General features: G+C 44.0%; 1 protein-coding gene across 1 annotated transcript in view; it reads left to right on the top strand.

Annotated features, from left to right (window-relative positions):
* Positions 1 to 4,114: 4,114 nt before the first annotated feature.
* drc11 (dynein regulatory complex subunit 11) overlaps positions 4,115 to 15,237 on the top strand; it is a gene marked incomplete at its 5' end in the record, with an annotated part of 53,531 nt that continues 42,408 nt past the window's right edge. The window contains 7 exons of the mRNA XM_080023916.1: positions 4,115 to 4,429; positions 4,925 to 5,044; positions 5,256 to 5,447; positions 8,436 to 8,507; positions 9,792 to 9,994; positions 13,846 to 13,930; positions 14,594 to 14,749. Coding sequence (XP_079880042.1) covers positions 4,115 to 4,429; positions 4,925 to 5,044; positions 5,256 to 5,447; positions 8,436 to 8,507; positions 9,792 to 9,994; positions 13,846 to 13,930; positions 14,594 to 14,749 — 1,143 coding nt within the window. The remainder of the gene's footprint in view (positions 4,430 to 4,924; positions 5,045 to 5,255; positions 5,448 to 8,435; positions 8,508 to 9,791; positions 9,995 to 13,845; positions 13,931 to 14,593; positions 14,750 to 15,237) is intronic.

Below are 15,237 nucleotides of genomic sequence, written 5' to 3'. Positions count from 1 at the left end.
GACTTATAAGCCCAATATGCAAACATGTCGGTGTGGCTCCAGTGCGTCTTTGAATGGTTCAGGCGCCACTGTGGCAGTTTAGCCTGCCACACGCCACCGAGTGGCGTTTTCAGGGCCCTATGACATAGACACAGGCAGTGTTACGACCATGGCTCGGGGGACTCAAATGCACGACACAGAGACTGCTGGCAGACGGGGTTCAACAACAGAGTTTTATTGAGAGACACTGGGCGTGACGGATTGGGCTGACGGGTCCAGGAAGGCGGGACTACCTGACGGGACGAGGCAAGATGGAAAAGGGGACTGTGTGGACGAGGACGGAGGGATCCAGGTTCCAGGCGGGTGGACAGGAAGCCAGGCTCGATGAGACAGGACAGTAACGGCTTGGATGTGGAAGGATTAGAACGATGACTTGCATAAACAAATGCTCTGAAATATGGAGGAGCTACGAACGGTACTAAGTAGGTTAGAGAAACTGACGATCTGGCAATGAGTGTATGGAAAGCTGGGGAATAAATACTGCAGGCTTGATGGAATGATGGACCTCAGGTGTGTGGGACGGCGCCGGAGGAAGGAGTGGCAGACGGGACAAAGAAAGGGGTTAGTGCCTGGCTGCTGTATGGTCCAGGCTGTGGCTGCTGGGCAGAGCAGCTAGCTGCAGGAAGTTAGCTGTGGCGGCAGCTGCGGCAGCTACTTCCCCAGCCTTCCGGTGGACATCCTGGATGCGGCCTTTCTGTGTGGAGTTTGCATGTTTTCCCCGTGTTCACATGGGGTTTCCTCCATCTAACATCAGTAAGGACCCCCACCAAAAACATGCACACATCATCGTCCGACCAGCGACGGACGTATGGAACCAGGTCCCCAGGCGCATTGATAAATGCTGCCCACTGCGCCTGGCTGCCCCCCCCCCCCCCCCGGAGGAAGGACTAGCCAGGATGGGTTAAACGCAGAGGCCACATTTCACCAGCCACCATCCAAAGCGTGTGTGCATGTGTCATGTAACAAATAAAGATTCTTCTAACCTGCAAGTGATTCCAGTGTGTCTTCGGATGGCCCTTCTGTGTCCCTTCCCTGTGCCGGAGAGTCCCTGTTCAGGCGCCACTGTGGCACTTCCGCCTTCCACACGGCAGTGTTCAGTGTGTTAGTGGAGTGTTCAGGAAAAAGAGACACAGGCAGAGATGTTGCAAACACACCAGGTTATTGTAGAGTGTGGCACGGTGTAACAAGCTGGGAGCAACTGGCGTACAGCCACCCTGATCCCAGGCTCTATTACCTAGACCTATTACCACACCACAGGTGGGTACGCCAACAATAAAATAGTATCTCGCTCATGAGGTAGAACTGGTCGTCTAGTAATCTAAAGGTTGCTGGTTCGATGCAAGGCTCCTCCTGCTAGCATGCTGTAGTGTCTTTGAGCAAGACACTTAACCCCTAATTGCTCCTGATGGCTGTGCCATCGGTGTTTGAATAATTGTAAGTCGCTTTGGATAAAGATGTCTGCTAAATGTAATGTATAATATGAAGAGTTGTGTAGTAATAACATATAATGCTAGTATGAGTAATGCTACTTAGAATGATCTGTATAAGTACATTTATTTATAGTTATTGTTTTTTCGGTTTGATACCACCCAGAAGTTGAGTGTATAAGAATACACATGATTCGCTGACAGTCGCTGTCCTCCAGATCTAGCTGAGCTCATTTCCTGCAGGTAGGCTATGCCCCTTGTGACTCGTCGATTTCCATTGGATTTCAATGGTTGCCAGGATTCTTTGACTTGAGGCGTTTGTTGCCAGGCGCCAGTTGGGTATCTGTTTAATTCCTACACACACACACACACACACGCATACACACACACTCCCTTTTAGTTGTAAATGCTGTCCCCTGAACTGCCCTCCCAGCACCCAAACTACTCCACCCCCATCACCCCACCCCCATCCCCTCCTTTGATTCCTCTGGCCCCCCAGAACGAGCTTACCCCAGAGGCTTTTGGAAAAGGCCTGGAGGGGAAACTGGTTATGAAAGGAGAAGAGCCCTGCCACTACGCATCAGCAGTCTTACAATTCACGTGGAGGGAAGCTTCATAAAATCTTTATATTGGCAGAAGAGGTTTTTGTTGATTTTATTTTTTTTTAATCCTGCCTAATCTACCTGGTCTATTTATTACCCTTGGTGTTAATGAGGCTGTGTCCAGTTGATGTTTGGGGGCCGAAAAGTCAGTGACCTGTTTGAACTCATCATAGAACATTACTTAAATGGGAGTTTAGACTGATGGACTTTAGTCAATTGCTTTTGTGTCATATTTGTTTTCTCACATTCTCTCCGTACGTATTTGTTGACACTCGCCTGCCATGGGAACGGCACAGAGATTTATGCGTCCTCGCGAAGGCTGTACTGGTGTGGCAGTCACGTCCAACGAGGACCTTTTGGGTCAGACAACCTTCTAGTTTCACTGTCACAAAGATAGTTTAGTCTAGTTCTGGGAAGGTGCAGATAAAGGATTTTTGTGTTTTTTATTGTTATCTATTGATTCATGCTTTATTCATGAAAACCTACAGTTCATGAAATTTAACTCCAGCCATTAGTTTAAAAATTTGCATTGTGTTTGAAGCACCTTGCTCCATTTTAGTAGACAAACCTTTCCCAAAGAACCAAAAACCATCCGATCAGAAGTCTTTCAGACTGACTTTACCGTTTAATGGGATTTGCCATTATTAATGAAATCTTATGAACTCAAGATGCCAAGTTAGAAGATAACCTCTGCCAAGGCAACGATTATAAAATGGAAAAGCTGCTCTCAGACACATACCCCTTTCTCATTGCACAAAAAAAGGTAACACCCGCTAACATCTGTCACTAATGACATTTTGTCATTAGTGGGAAAGGTCACACCCGGGTTTCAGTCCCGGGACAAATGACCCTGCAGTAGACACAGGTTTTATCGGCTCCAGCACCAATCTGCTCTGATGTGAACAGGACACCCGGGTCGACCCGCTACTTTTGGCCCCTTTACCTGCACAATTTGATGTGCAATTAAGTTCCGTATCATTCGATCATTTCATATCAGATTTAGAATCCAAAATCAAAATCAGAGGGCTCGGAGCCCCTCCAGCACCGCCCCAAGCCCGTCTCCAAACTGGAGGAGCGTCTCTGCTCCCTGCTGCCGAAGCACCGGTGCGCGCATCAGGCACGGTCGGTGCTGGCATGGATACTCTTCGCCGCTTCGACCGTAGTGTGGGAGCTTTCACGAACGATCCGATTATTTTGAACCGCTCTTTTGTAGGAACAAATGGAGTCTCGCTGTTTTCTTTTCCAAGTTTTACAGTTTTATATGGTTTGTTTAAGTTGCTGTCTACTCTGCTTTTTGTATTTTTCTCATTCACACTGGAACCATGACACACCCTTTTACTGGCGTGTTTGTGACGTTGAACATGACACACCGGGGGGGGGGGGGGACAAACTGCTTTTCTCCTTGCAATGGGAAAGGCGTCAATCCTCTATCTTTAGTGGGTTAACCCCCTTTTTAAATTTTTTTAATAAAAATACGGGTATACCTGCTAATTTTGGTACTCGAAAAAGGGTATACATCAACACAGTATATTGCTATAGATGAGACAGCTTTTCATAGGAACATCTTAAACGGTTAAGATTGCGTCTGCCAAATTTGGTTTTGTAACACTGGACCCTATGCAAGCATTACCTACAATGCACTATAATAATGGAACTTCAATACAACAACAACCAACATTGGAGGTTTCAAATTAGGTTTTTATGTAATTTATGCAAAAGATCCAACATATGAGCATAGATGTCAAACTGCATGATGATTTCACTTTTTTTAGTCACTACACAAATATGAAACAAGGCCCAAGCATTCAGCTGTTGATTTTAACAGCTGTTGCTGGCTAAAGTTAATTTCAAGTGTGAAAATTAGAAATTTGGGGGTTGATTTTAAACATAAATAAATAAATAATAATAGAATCAACAGCAGGGTCATCTGCAGGGTTCCCCCAGTGATTTACAGCACTGGGACTATTGAACAAGGCAAATGAAACAATCACTTCAACAAACTTTCACCCATCCTCTTTCTGTTCTGGTCTCAGCACCTACACCAGCATGTGGGCCCAAGTCCACAATGCCCTGGCCGACCTCATGGCGGCCGACTGCCCGGCCGCCCCTGTGCAGCATCAGAAAGACCAGCTGCAGGTCTTCCATGGCCTGGCCACCTTCTACCTCAAGTACCTGCAGATCTTCCGTAGCCTGGAGGTGATGTACGACCAGCTGGTGCACCCCCAGAAGAGGCGCATCGTGCGGCAAGTGCTAGACGGCGTGATGGGGCGGCTGCTGGAACTGAAGAATGAGATGGTGGAGCTGGAGCTGTCTGAGTTTCACTACTTTGACGACGTGCTGCAGGACCTCAAAATGACGCCTGTGAGTGCAATGCCAGGTTTAGAATACACAACTTTTAAAATGCTAACATCGTTGTGCCGCTCATTTTTATCTCATTAGCTCTTTTAGCTCTTTTTTTATCATTTAACAGTACTCACAGTAATAGTGCTCACATCTCATCTCTGACCCGCTTTGACTTAAGCAACACTGGTCATGATTGAGCACTTACAATGGTATCGCTAAAAGTTGTCTGGGACAGCCAAATCAGGGCTGATGGATGCATTTTTCCTCCAGTGCTTCAAAAAAGTTTGAATATTACTTTTAATCAACATTACAAGGACGGTGAATTGATTATTGATGAATCATCTAAATACAACTGTTTTACAGATTATGTATGTCATATTTAATCAGAGATCTGAGTTTAGTTTTATTTTAAACCCCTTTCACATCCTGATTTGATTTTAATTTGATTTGATCTGCTTACCTTACTTGGACCCTGGATTGGATCCTAACAAGTCAACATATTTGTGCCTGCAGCAGGACCTAGAGATCCCCATCCCTCGGTACTTTCTGAGAGAGAAGATGCAAGTGCTGAGAGAAAGAGAAAAGATGCTTGCTCACATCCTGGCCAAAGGAGGACTCACTAAACAAAATCCAGTAAAGAAATGACACAATTTTCTGCAATATCTCTCCTCAACTAAGAACCAACATTTTCTGTGCCCTACCTTCACATTTGATCTTGATTATTGAGTCTAACCCTGACCCTCGTTTTTAGTTTGGAGAGTGAAACTGGCTGGAGGTGGCCTACTAATGTTCACATTTTTCTTAAGTGTATGGTGTGTTGATGTGTGCATTTCCATAATCCCAGAACAAGTCCGTCCAGACCATGTGCTTGGAGGAGGCTGTGGGCATCCTCCACGTTTGTGAGCGGGCACGGCAGGGACGCCTAAGGGCCAAGTTCATGAAGGAGATCCGGCAGGCGCAGAGGGAGGTTCTGGCCAAGTTTCGTGCCGCCCACAGCACGACGACGCCTGACCAGGCAGCCATACTCATCCAGAAGGTAATAAACACAGAGGTTTCACACTGTGTTTTGAATGTGTTTTTTGCCAATGTTGTAGTAATTAGTGGTGAAATGTTTGGCCCTTTTTTTTGACAATTTTTGAAGTACTCTTGATGTCTAACACGTGGTGAACGGGGGGGGGGACTTCGGGTGAATGATGAATTAGAGTCATAAGAAGTCAGTAGGCTCTTGATTTGTAAATGGAATTTTCACAGGAATCGTTTTATTCCGTCACAATTTTTTCGGTATGCCAAGTGTAAATTGGTCACATTCACTATGAATTATGCCAAATCACTTGATCTTTTTTTCCAGATTAACTTAGTCCTCAGTAATGAACTGACTGAACTGAAACTCCAAGAACTTGTTGGGCTCTTAGCTGGGCCACTTGACATGCATGCATGACTCTGCATTTTGGCTCCTCGTTCACAAATCAAGTGGATGCCTGTATGTCCAGAAAGTTGCAGATGAAACTGATTGTCTCCCGACTCCTGAGTTATTTAAATAATTGTTTGAGTCTTGCATTATTAGTAGTGAGGACACTAGGTCACAAGGACAACTATGCATGTCACGCACATTCCCTCTTAATGTGCTGCACAAGGACTGAGCCACTATCCCTCTAAAGAAATGGCCCCAGTCAGAAGCGTTTTGTTACTCTGGCAGGTCCAGGGCCGTCAAACTGAGCTGTAAATTCAGCGTGACCTTTCTGGACGAGGGCACCGGCAACACCCGCCCACTTATCGCCTGAACCCTACCAATACATGCTGAGTGTCCAGCCCCCACAGAAGCCGTGTCATATGATCCAACCCCGTCCGTTACAGGCCACTTGCCTCCGGCTCCCCTGGTGAAAGCGGCTTGCCCAGGGCCCTTTGTCCTACTGGAAAAGGCAGACAAAGCGGCATGCGATGAGAGAACCCGGGCAAAAGGCAGTCGGGATTTCAGGTGTCGTTTTTCATGACCTTGCTTATCGAGTAATCTGATAGGCTTGGGGTGTTTATTTATTTTTTGTTTATTTATTTATTTTTATCTGGGCTCCTGACCAACCCCATATGTGTAGCATTGGTATCCAGATAGCATTGACAGCATGGAAAACGTTGCAATGCTTCAAAAGCTTTCGACAAAAGGGGCTCAAACTCAGGCCTCGACTTGGAGCAGCTACGCAGAGGAGCCTCTGCCCGTGAATTTGCCTATTAGCCACCTATAAAAATAGGCGAATCCCTCTGTCATCGTTATGTACTATCACTGTCAAACGATGGTTCGATATTCAATTGCAATTCGAATATCGAACAAAAAATTAACATTCGAAAAAAAATATGCAGTTTTTCAGCAGAATTATAGATTCTTTTTTTTATAAATTTTGCGCGCATACATACACATACATCCTCTTTGTGCGCTCAAGTGAATGAGCTTTGTCCGTGCACAACTGCCCGCCAAATGGCGATTACAGATAAATTCACCCATTCTATCTGTAAAGATATGCGACCGATTAAGATCTCGCAGGGGTCTGGATTTAAAGATTTCATTCGCAAGCTTGAGCCGAGGTACACGTTCCCAAGCCACCTGACCAGTCACCGACAGAGCTGGAATGTCCTCTCGTGCAGAGGTTGCCAACCACCAGGCCGTGGACTGTGACCGGCCCGTGATAACGTGGGCGGTAATTTTTTCAGAAGCGATCTGCGATCTGCTCCGCAGCGGAGGAGCAGCAGGAAACAGAGTGAATTAAATACATCTGGAATAAAAACACACTTTTATTTTTATTTGATTGGCACAAAGATCGCTCTGATCAAAACTCTGGTTGGCGTAACACTGTACGTAATGTTTTGGTGGCACAAGGGGGATCTACACAATACAATGCAGGTGGTTTTAAGGTAGTTGCTGATTGGTGTTTATTAAAATCATTATTTTTCTCTTGCAAAAACAGAATGCCATGTGCATAATCTCCTGCCAACATGCGATTTCTTATTATACACTCATTAAAATTGTCTGAAAACATTTCCTCTCACTCACTCCCACTTGATTAGTTGGCATTACAGTCAATTTTATGGCCAGTTATGTATGATTGAGTTTGCAATATGCAGATTGGCAATGCCATGCGTCGTTAATTATGGACAAATTTGTTTCTCAAGACTTCCAGATGAGGCCTGGTTGTAAGGGCCTTTTATGCATTTATGCATAAATGAATACACATATTTACAGACAGCGACACACTGAAGGACCTACAGTAATTGTGAAATTTACATTGAAAGTCTCAATGCTGATTAACATTTGAATGGAATTGTGTTTTACCCATTACGTTTACATTATATGCAACCAAAGGTTGGTTTTTCAACCAAGAGTTGAAAAAGCAAATATTTTTCTTTACGAAGATCCAACAGGAGTGTTTGGATGCACAGCGGGATTCAGTAGCGGTGGGACCATGTCTGATCCTAATCTTTGAATTCAGATCAGAATTTAATTTGAATGTAATGCCACATATTTGTGGAAAAAATCCCTCTGTTTGATTTGGAGCAGTGGGTTAATGTTTTTCATGTTGGCTTTTTATTTATCTGCCTGAATTCACACACTCAACATAAAATATACACGATTCAGTTTATTTTACTTCAGTGTGGTTAACTTCTATGCCTTTCTTTCCTTCTTAATATATAGGAGGAGGAGGATTACTGAATGATTATACTGTCACAAGGCCGTGCAATTGTGTATCCATATTCTGCATTTGCGTTTTACATATATATTTTTTATCTATATATAACACTGTGTGTGGTGTGTGTGTGTGTGTGTGTGTTTTTGTAAGCTGCATTACAGTAATGCAGTTTTCTGAACTTCATAGACTGTTGTAACAGTACTAATCCATGCCTCAACCTGCTTGTGTTTTTAAATATCTTATGAAAGCCTCACATAAAATGATTGGAGTTTGCGACAACATTTTTTGGTGATATTGGATTTTGTCGATGACCTAGCGCGTGTGTGTGTCTGTGTGTTGCATTGTCTTAGGTGTGGCGGGGCTACAGCCAGAGGAAGAGGACTGAGAGAGAGCGACTTGAGGAACTGATATTTTTGGGAATGGTAAATACACTTTTCACAATTTCTTCCAATTGAAATATATATTAAATAGATTTTTAAAAAAATATACACCGATCAGCAACAACATTAAAACCAGGTCTGGGTCAGAGAATCTCCAAAACGGCAGGTCTTGTAGAGTGCCCATGCTGACCACTGTCCATCGCCGAAAGCTCCTACAATGGGCACATGAAGTCAGAACTGGACCATGGAGCAGTGGAAATAGGTGGCCTGGTCTGATGAATCGCATCTTCTTTTACGTCATGTGAATGGTTAGGTGCATGTGTGTTGTTTACCTGAGGAAGAGATGGCACCATGGTGCACTACGGGAAGAAGACAAGCTGGCTGAGGCAATGTCATGCTCTGGGCAATTTTCTGCTCGGAAACCTTGGGTCCTGGAATTCATGTAGAAGTTACTTTGACACGGATCACTTACCTAAACACTGTTCTAGACCAAGTACACCTCTTCATAACAACGGTATTCCCTGATGGCAGTGGCCTCTTTCAGCAGGATAATGTGCCCTGCCGCACTGCAAGAAATTTTCAGGAATGGTTTGAGGAACATGACAGATTTCAAGGTGTTGGCTTGGCCTCCACATTCCCCAGATCTGAATTCGATCGAGCATCTGTGGTAGAGCTGAATGATTTAGGAAATAATCAAATTGTGCCTTTTTTTTTTTTTTTTTTTTTTTTTTTGACCAATATTACGATTTAGTATGCATTTTTTTTAAGTCCCTTATCTTCTGTATTATTCATTAAACACAAGCAATAAATGATTCTATATGATTGTATACGGTCAACATATAAACTGCTCTTTCCTGTAGGCCAGGCACATGTGTTATGATGAAATGAGATGAATTGATGCATGAATTGAGACGAATAACAAATCTTTATTCTACTATTGAATTGTAAAAAGAAAAACCTTAAATCACAGTAGAATATTGACTCATTGATTTAACTTGTTCGAATCTGAAAATGTATTGGCCAGAGCACTGGGTCTCAGCGGGGGGCAGCGTGGTGGTTCGGTGACAACAATCACTAAAGGAGGGGTAAGAAAGTACCCCCATTACGCACAGTTTCGTTCCATAAGTGACGTAAAAACACTGTTCTGGCGCGCCAATCGCGGGCGCATGCGTCACGGACTTGCGCATCTTCGGTACAGTCGGAGAAGGAGACAGGCGCACAAAATGTGCCCTGATTGCGCTCTCTCCTCTCCCTCTAACGTTGATCAGTGTATATAGTCATGTACCTTTGCACCATTCTTTCTTCCTGTCTTGGTTTCCCCACCAGGTCCCAGCAGTGCAGCCCAGTCCCAGTCCAACTCAGCTCAAGGCCAGGCAGGTGGAGACGGGTCGCCGGCTGGTGCAGGAGCAGAACGAGGCGGAGTACCAGAAGGCCCTGCTCAGCGTCAAGGACTCCATCTGGGACGTGGAGGGGCCCGACATGAGAGAGACTCTCCAGGAACAGATTCGACAGTGGTTTATTGAATGCAGGTGAGTGGCAAGACCACTGAAAAGGATGTTATTCAAAAAAAGTTGTTTATCAACCATTTCAATTTAAATGTTACCCATCATACATTTCTTGGTCATGTTGTTTTACTCCTTGATTGCGTCCTATTTAAATGGGTCCCAAGAAAAGAAAAAACTACCCAGTCTGCACAGTTTACAAAGACTAGTCACCTAAATGCAGAGGAAGGGAGTTTATTCTTTGTAATTTTGCCTGCCTTCCGTCTCACATCAGAACTGGAGGAACTTTCTCTGAATCATAGTGGGGGGAGGGGGACCAACATGTTCACCGAGACAAATTCTCCCTGCAGCCAGTTTCACTACATCTTTCATTCCATTTAACGCAAAATCAGGGTTGCATGAGTAATTGAATGTCAAGTTCTAGCAACATCACGGTAAGCAGTGATAAACAAAGCACATTTTCAACAATTCTAGGATAGGGCCGATAATGGAAAGCTGTCATTCTATCCCAAAAGAAGGAGAAGGTGCGAAGAAATGGGTTTATTTCATCTGCAAGATTCAAAGTACCATTTTAACAAGGGCTTGAAATTTTGAAGTTTTGGTACTAAGATCAGTTATTTGTCAAAAATGTATGACTCTTGCAGCGGAACAGCTGCATTTTGGCATGGAATGCCATAGAAAAAAACATTAGTTGCCTCGAAAATGTAAAGAAATACTGAAGGTGGCCTTTAGCACACCTTGGCAAATCCGAGGAAAGATAAACAACAAAATACGTTATGTCCAGATTTGGCTTTCCATAAATATCTCTATACCACCTAGCCTTGGTTTGACCCGAGTTTTACAACACAGCTTGATTCAGCACAGTGTGAAACTGTTCCTCTTTTCGGCACAGTTGTTTGTGTAAGCTGGAGTGGATGCCTGGAATGTCTGTATGTTAGCAAGGCATCGGGGGGCTGGAAAAACACAACAAGACACTCACAATGCTCACTCATTGGAAGTCACTCCCATTAGAAAAGTCAAATATCAAAGACATGAATGGAAATAGTATATTTCAATACCTACTTGCCATGCAAAAAAAAGTATGGTAAATTTTAATGGGTATTTGCTTCTTTCTAGCCTGTAAAACTACATCCATAAGGGATTCCCTTGTCCGAAGTAGAGAGCTACACTATTTCACAAACAACAACCCGATTTTGCTCTCCTTTGATTACATTCAGGGTGTGGGTGTTGGTGGTGATAAACAGTCACCAAACACCCTGTTATTACTGGATGAGGGAGACGTACAGTAGAGGTGTCTGTTTTTGGGTCAGAGGCCTTGCCAGGGAACCAGCAAACGGAGCACAGCGGTAGTCAGCATTGCAGAAAAACTGCAGATAAGGGGCTCATTAGCTGCATTCCTGAGTGATTTACACTTGGCTGATAATGGCTGCCATATTGAAGAGAAATGAGAAGGGGTTGGACGCGGCAGGGGAGTCGCACTGACTGTAAGGAGAGCGGGAAGACACTGATGAACAGGCCCCGGTAGCTGGCCAGTATATTAAATCCTCCATCCACTTTGACTGTTCGTCCCCAGCCTCGCAAAGCATTTATTTATAGCTTCTGTAGGTCTCGAGTATCTTCTTTTGAAGTGGCATGTAGATGGAATAACCACAAACTCCATTCAAATTTGACCACTATTTGGCCTGAAGGAGCTCTCCCACCCTAGTCATAACTCATCCGAACTGGGCTCCTGGAAGGGGAGAAGAACCTCCCATTTTCGGCGGGGAGGAGGGTGGCGGTGCAGGAGTACAATGGGCCTAGCCTCCATGCTCTGCTCCCCTCCTGTTGTCTAGGCCCTGCCTTCTCCCCTGACCCCAGTTCATCCTCTAAAAATCGTATAAGCCATGACATACCATGCCATGACAGAATCCAGGTCGCGACCCAGAGGGGTTGAAAACACCCCAACGGAGCTCCTGCGGTGTCGGGCGACTAGTCTTAAGTGTTCGGGCCCAGTGGGAGGGAGGGAGAGGGGTGGGGGTGGGGGGGCTGTGGATTAGGAGAAGTGGAGAACATGTACAATGGTGAACGTGTACACGGGTGAGCTGAGGAGGATAATGGCAGCTCTTAGATAAGTGCTTTAGGGCGGCAACTAATTAGAAGCTGTATCAGTGGCCAGTTTTCTGAACTAATTATAAAAGTCTATTCAAGGCCCGAGGGCCAGCTCTAGCCTTTTTGGAGCCCTAGGGGAGATCTGTAGAAGGTGCCCCCCCTTAAGGCATCGCAGCGTGCACACGCCACAAAATTCCTTACAGGTGCATCCACCCTCCCATGCACACTGCATATCTCACTACCTAAACTCCACCCAACCTGCCCTCTGATGTTGCCACATCACCTCAGTCCAACCTATCCCCATTGAAAAACATTAGTTGGGGGTCTGGGGGCCCTCCCCCAGGAGGAAATTTTGCTTCAGAGACTTATTTCTACATTCTGGTGAATTTTCTAAAAAAAAAATAAATAACGAGCCAATAAAATACATTTTTAAAACTAATCTAACTTTCCTCAAGTAAAGCAGCAACAACAACTTTTACTTTTAAAAACTTTTTAGTTTTTTACTTTTCATTTTTACCTCGTTTTTGTTATTCATTTTTCATTTAGACAACACATACCAATCAATTTTCCACAGTTTTTTTGTCTTGTTTTGGTCTGTACTTTGGATTGTAACGTGTGGGTGGTTGTGTGGGTGGGTGGGTGTTGGTGTGTTGGGTGTTTCCTGGGGGTCCAGTTGATCGGTGGGTTGTGATGCGTTATTTGCGCCAGTTCCTTATTGAGGCAAGGTGTCCAGAAATGAGTGTGATTGTGCCCAGGTTATGAGGGCGGGTTTGAATACTTTATTTTTATTAAAACATAAAAAAATAACATCTGGGGGCACTCAACATCTTCATAGTTTTCTTTCATTTTTCATCTCCGTGGATGATTGGCGCCCTAGGCGGCCACCTATCCCTACCCACCTGTGGTGCTGTTTGGTAATTTCTTGTATTGGCTTGGTTTTCCCTGGCTTATACACTTCAGATATGAACACTATGCCTCATAGTGCAGCGGTTAACAAATTCAAGTTCTCTGCTAACCCTGAAACAGGTTTATATCAAGTTTAGAATTCCCAATTCAATCTTCACAAATATATCTCTCAAAACCTTTAAAACATAATGGATGGATGGACAGATGGATACTTATTTCATACAGCAGCGTGCATCAAAAAAGTAGCCAATAATTGTAAAGTAGTTAGAATAAAAATAGAAAAAATGGCAATATTGAATAATCTTGAGAATCTCTTACAAAATATAAATGACATACAATAAACCTAAATATTAACAATAAACAAAAAATAATCCTAAAAATAAAACAGAAAAATAAACAATAGATGTATACAATCTAGATCAGATTTAGACCCTTTCTTTTAACAAAAGGGCCATAATCATCGTTTTATTATATTTTGTCTTTATTTTCGCCTCAAGTCACTCATTTAGTATTGTCAATACATTTTCTTGCTGACTGCTAGTATTGCAATTATTTTCAAGTTGTCCTTTATCTGTTGGTTATCGTTTATACAAGTACTCCTCACTTAACGACCTACCTGTTTAACAACCTTTCAGAAATGTCGACCAGCTCTCTGACCAGTCTGTATTGTGCGCTGCGTATAATACCACGGCGTGCGCGGTTTCTCAGCGTCAAGCATCTCATCGCGTATCACCGTTCTCAGTCTGTCTCATTCCCGCAGTGTGTCAGTATTCAGTACACAGTATTCACGCTTATCGACCTGGTCCTAGGAACGGGAACTCGGGAGTATCTGACTAAAAAAACTCTTCATCATTAGTAATGACTGAAAATGTGTCCTTCACCAGGGACGCTACAGGGAAGTTCCCAGACTTTCCAAACCCTGAAGACGGTGGATCGGCTTTAATTTTCGCTCAGAAGACACCGGAGCAGGTAGCCCCCGAACATTTATGTAATATATTCTAATAGATTTTTTGTCATCTTCAAAAAGAAGCACAACTTAGTGCCAAAGTTGACAGAAGCAAGGGAATCAATCTCTAAAAATGATCTATTTTCATTTTTTTAGGACATCCCCTGCTGCAATACATGAGTCCACTGTCACCATCATATATTTTTGACAAGTAACTGATTTTAGCACCAACGTTGCAACATTCTTTTTGAAATGCTGTTTTGTAAAAAGTGATGTATGAACATCCAGGATGAGAGGCCCACTCATCAAAACTAAGCTGAACAACTGCTGCCTCTTGACCACAAGTTAAATTAGTTAATGATGACATAATTTTCAGGTGCGTGAAGGTGAAAAAACCTCCACCTCAAAACTTGTGTTTGATTGGCTGTTATCTGCTTTTTTGCCCCTTAGCATTTTAATTGCTAACCTTTATCCATAGCAATGTTGGTGAGGATCAGCTTAATTTATTGCAGGTTGCAATGGTGTTGCTACTAACAATGATTCATTATTAACCACTTACCCTTGCAATTATACGTTTTATGACCTCATGGCGTATATACAGATTTATTGAAGTGAATTCACCTCAACTGAAATGACCCTTATTTATTACTAGCCATATCAATTCTTTGTTGCTCCTCATATGCCAGGTAGCGTTGGAGCTGGCTGCCAGAGAAGCAGAAAAGCAGAAGAAGAAGAAGAAGAATGAGAACAACGATGCAAAGAAGGAAAAGAATGGGGGGAAGACTCGCAAGATTGAGAAAAAGATCAAGCAGTTGAAAGCTAAAGAAAAAGATGATGTGGAGGTGAGCCAAGGTCCACAGTCCATGAGCCATTGGGATCAATTCTGATGTATCGATTAGGGATTGGCATGATTAGTCAACGAATAGATTAGTCGACTCGGGCAGTGACGTCGACTTCCGAGTAACTATTCATGATTAGTAAGTGTAACACATGCTTCACGAGAAACTCTAGTCGTACTCTAATAGGTGGGTTAGGGTTAGTCACTCCTCCTCTCCGACCAACCAGGGCACGCCCCAGCCGGGCCAGTGGGTACCGTTATACCACCACAGTCTGAGGGATTCCAGGAGTAGGTCGTGGTATCCATCGCTGCCTCTGGCAACCTGTTAGACGAGGGGGGGGGCGGAATCCTCATTCCCCACCCTTGCATCGAACCCAGGGTCTGACGGTGAATCAGTGCCGTGTTCCTGGAGTAATCAGGAGGGCCTGAAGTGAGCCATTCGGATGGTGTCAGGGCAATGCACCTCCTTGGGGCACCGAAACAAGGCAGCAG

Source organism: Zeus faber (genome assembly GCF_960531495.2).
Source record: "Zeus faber genome assembly, chromosome: 2".
In the NCBI taxonomy this organism is placed as follows: domain Eukaryota; kingdom Metazoa; phylum Chordata; class Actinopteri; order Zeiformes; family Zeidae; genus Zeus; species Zeus faber.
This window is presented reverse-complemented; position numbering and strand designations above follow the sequence as displayed.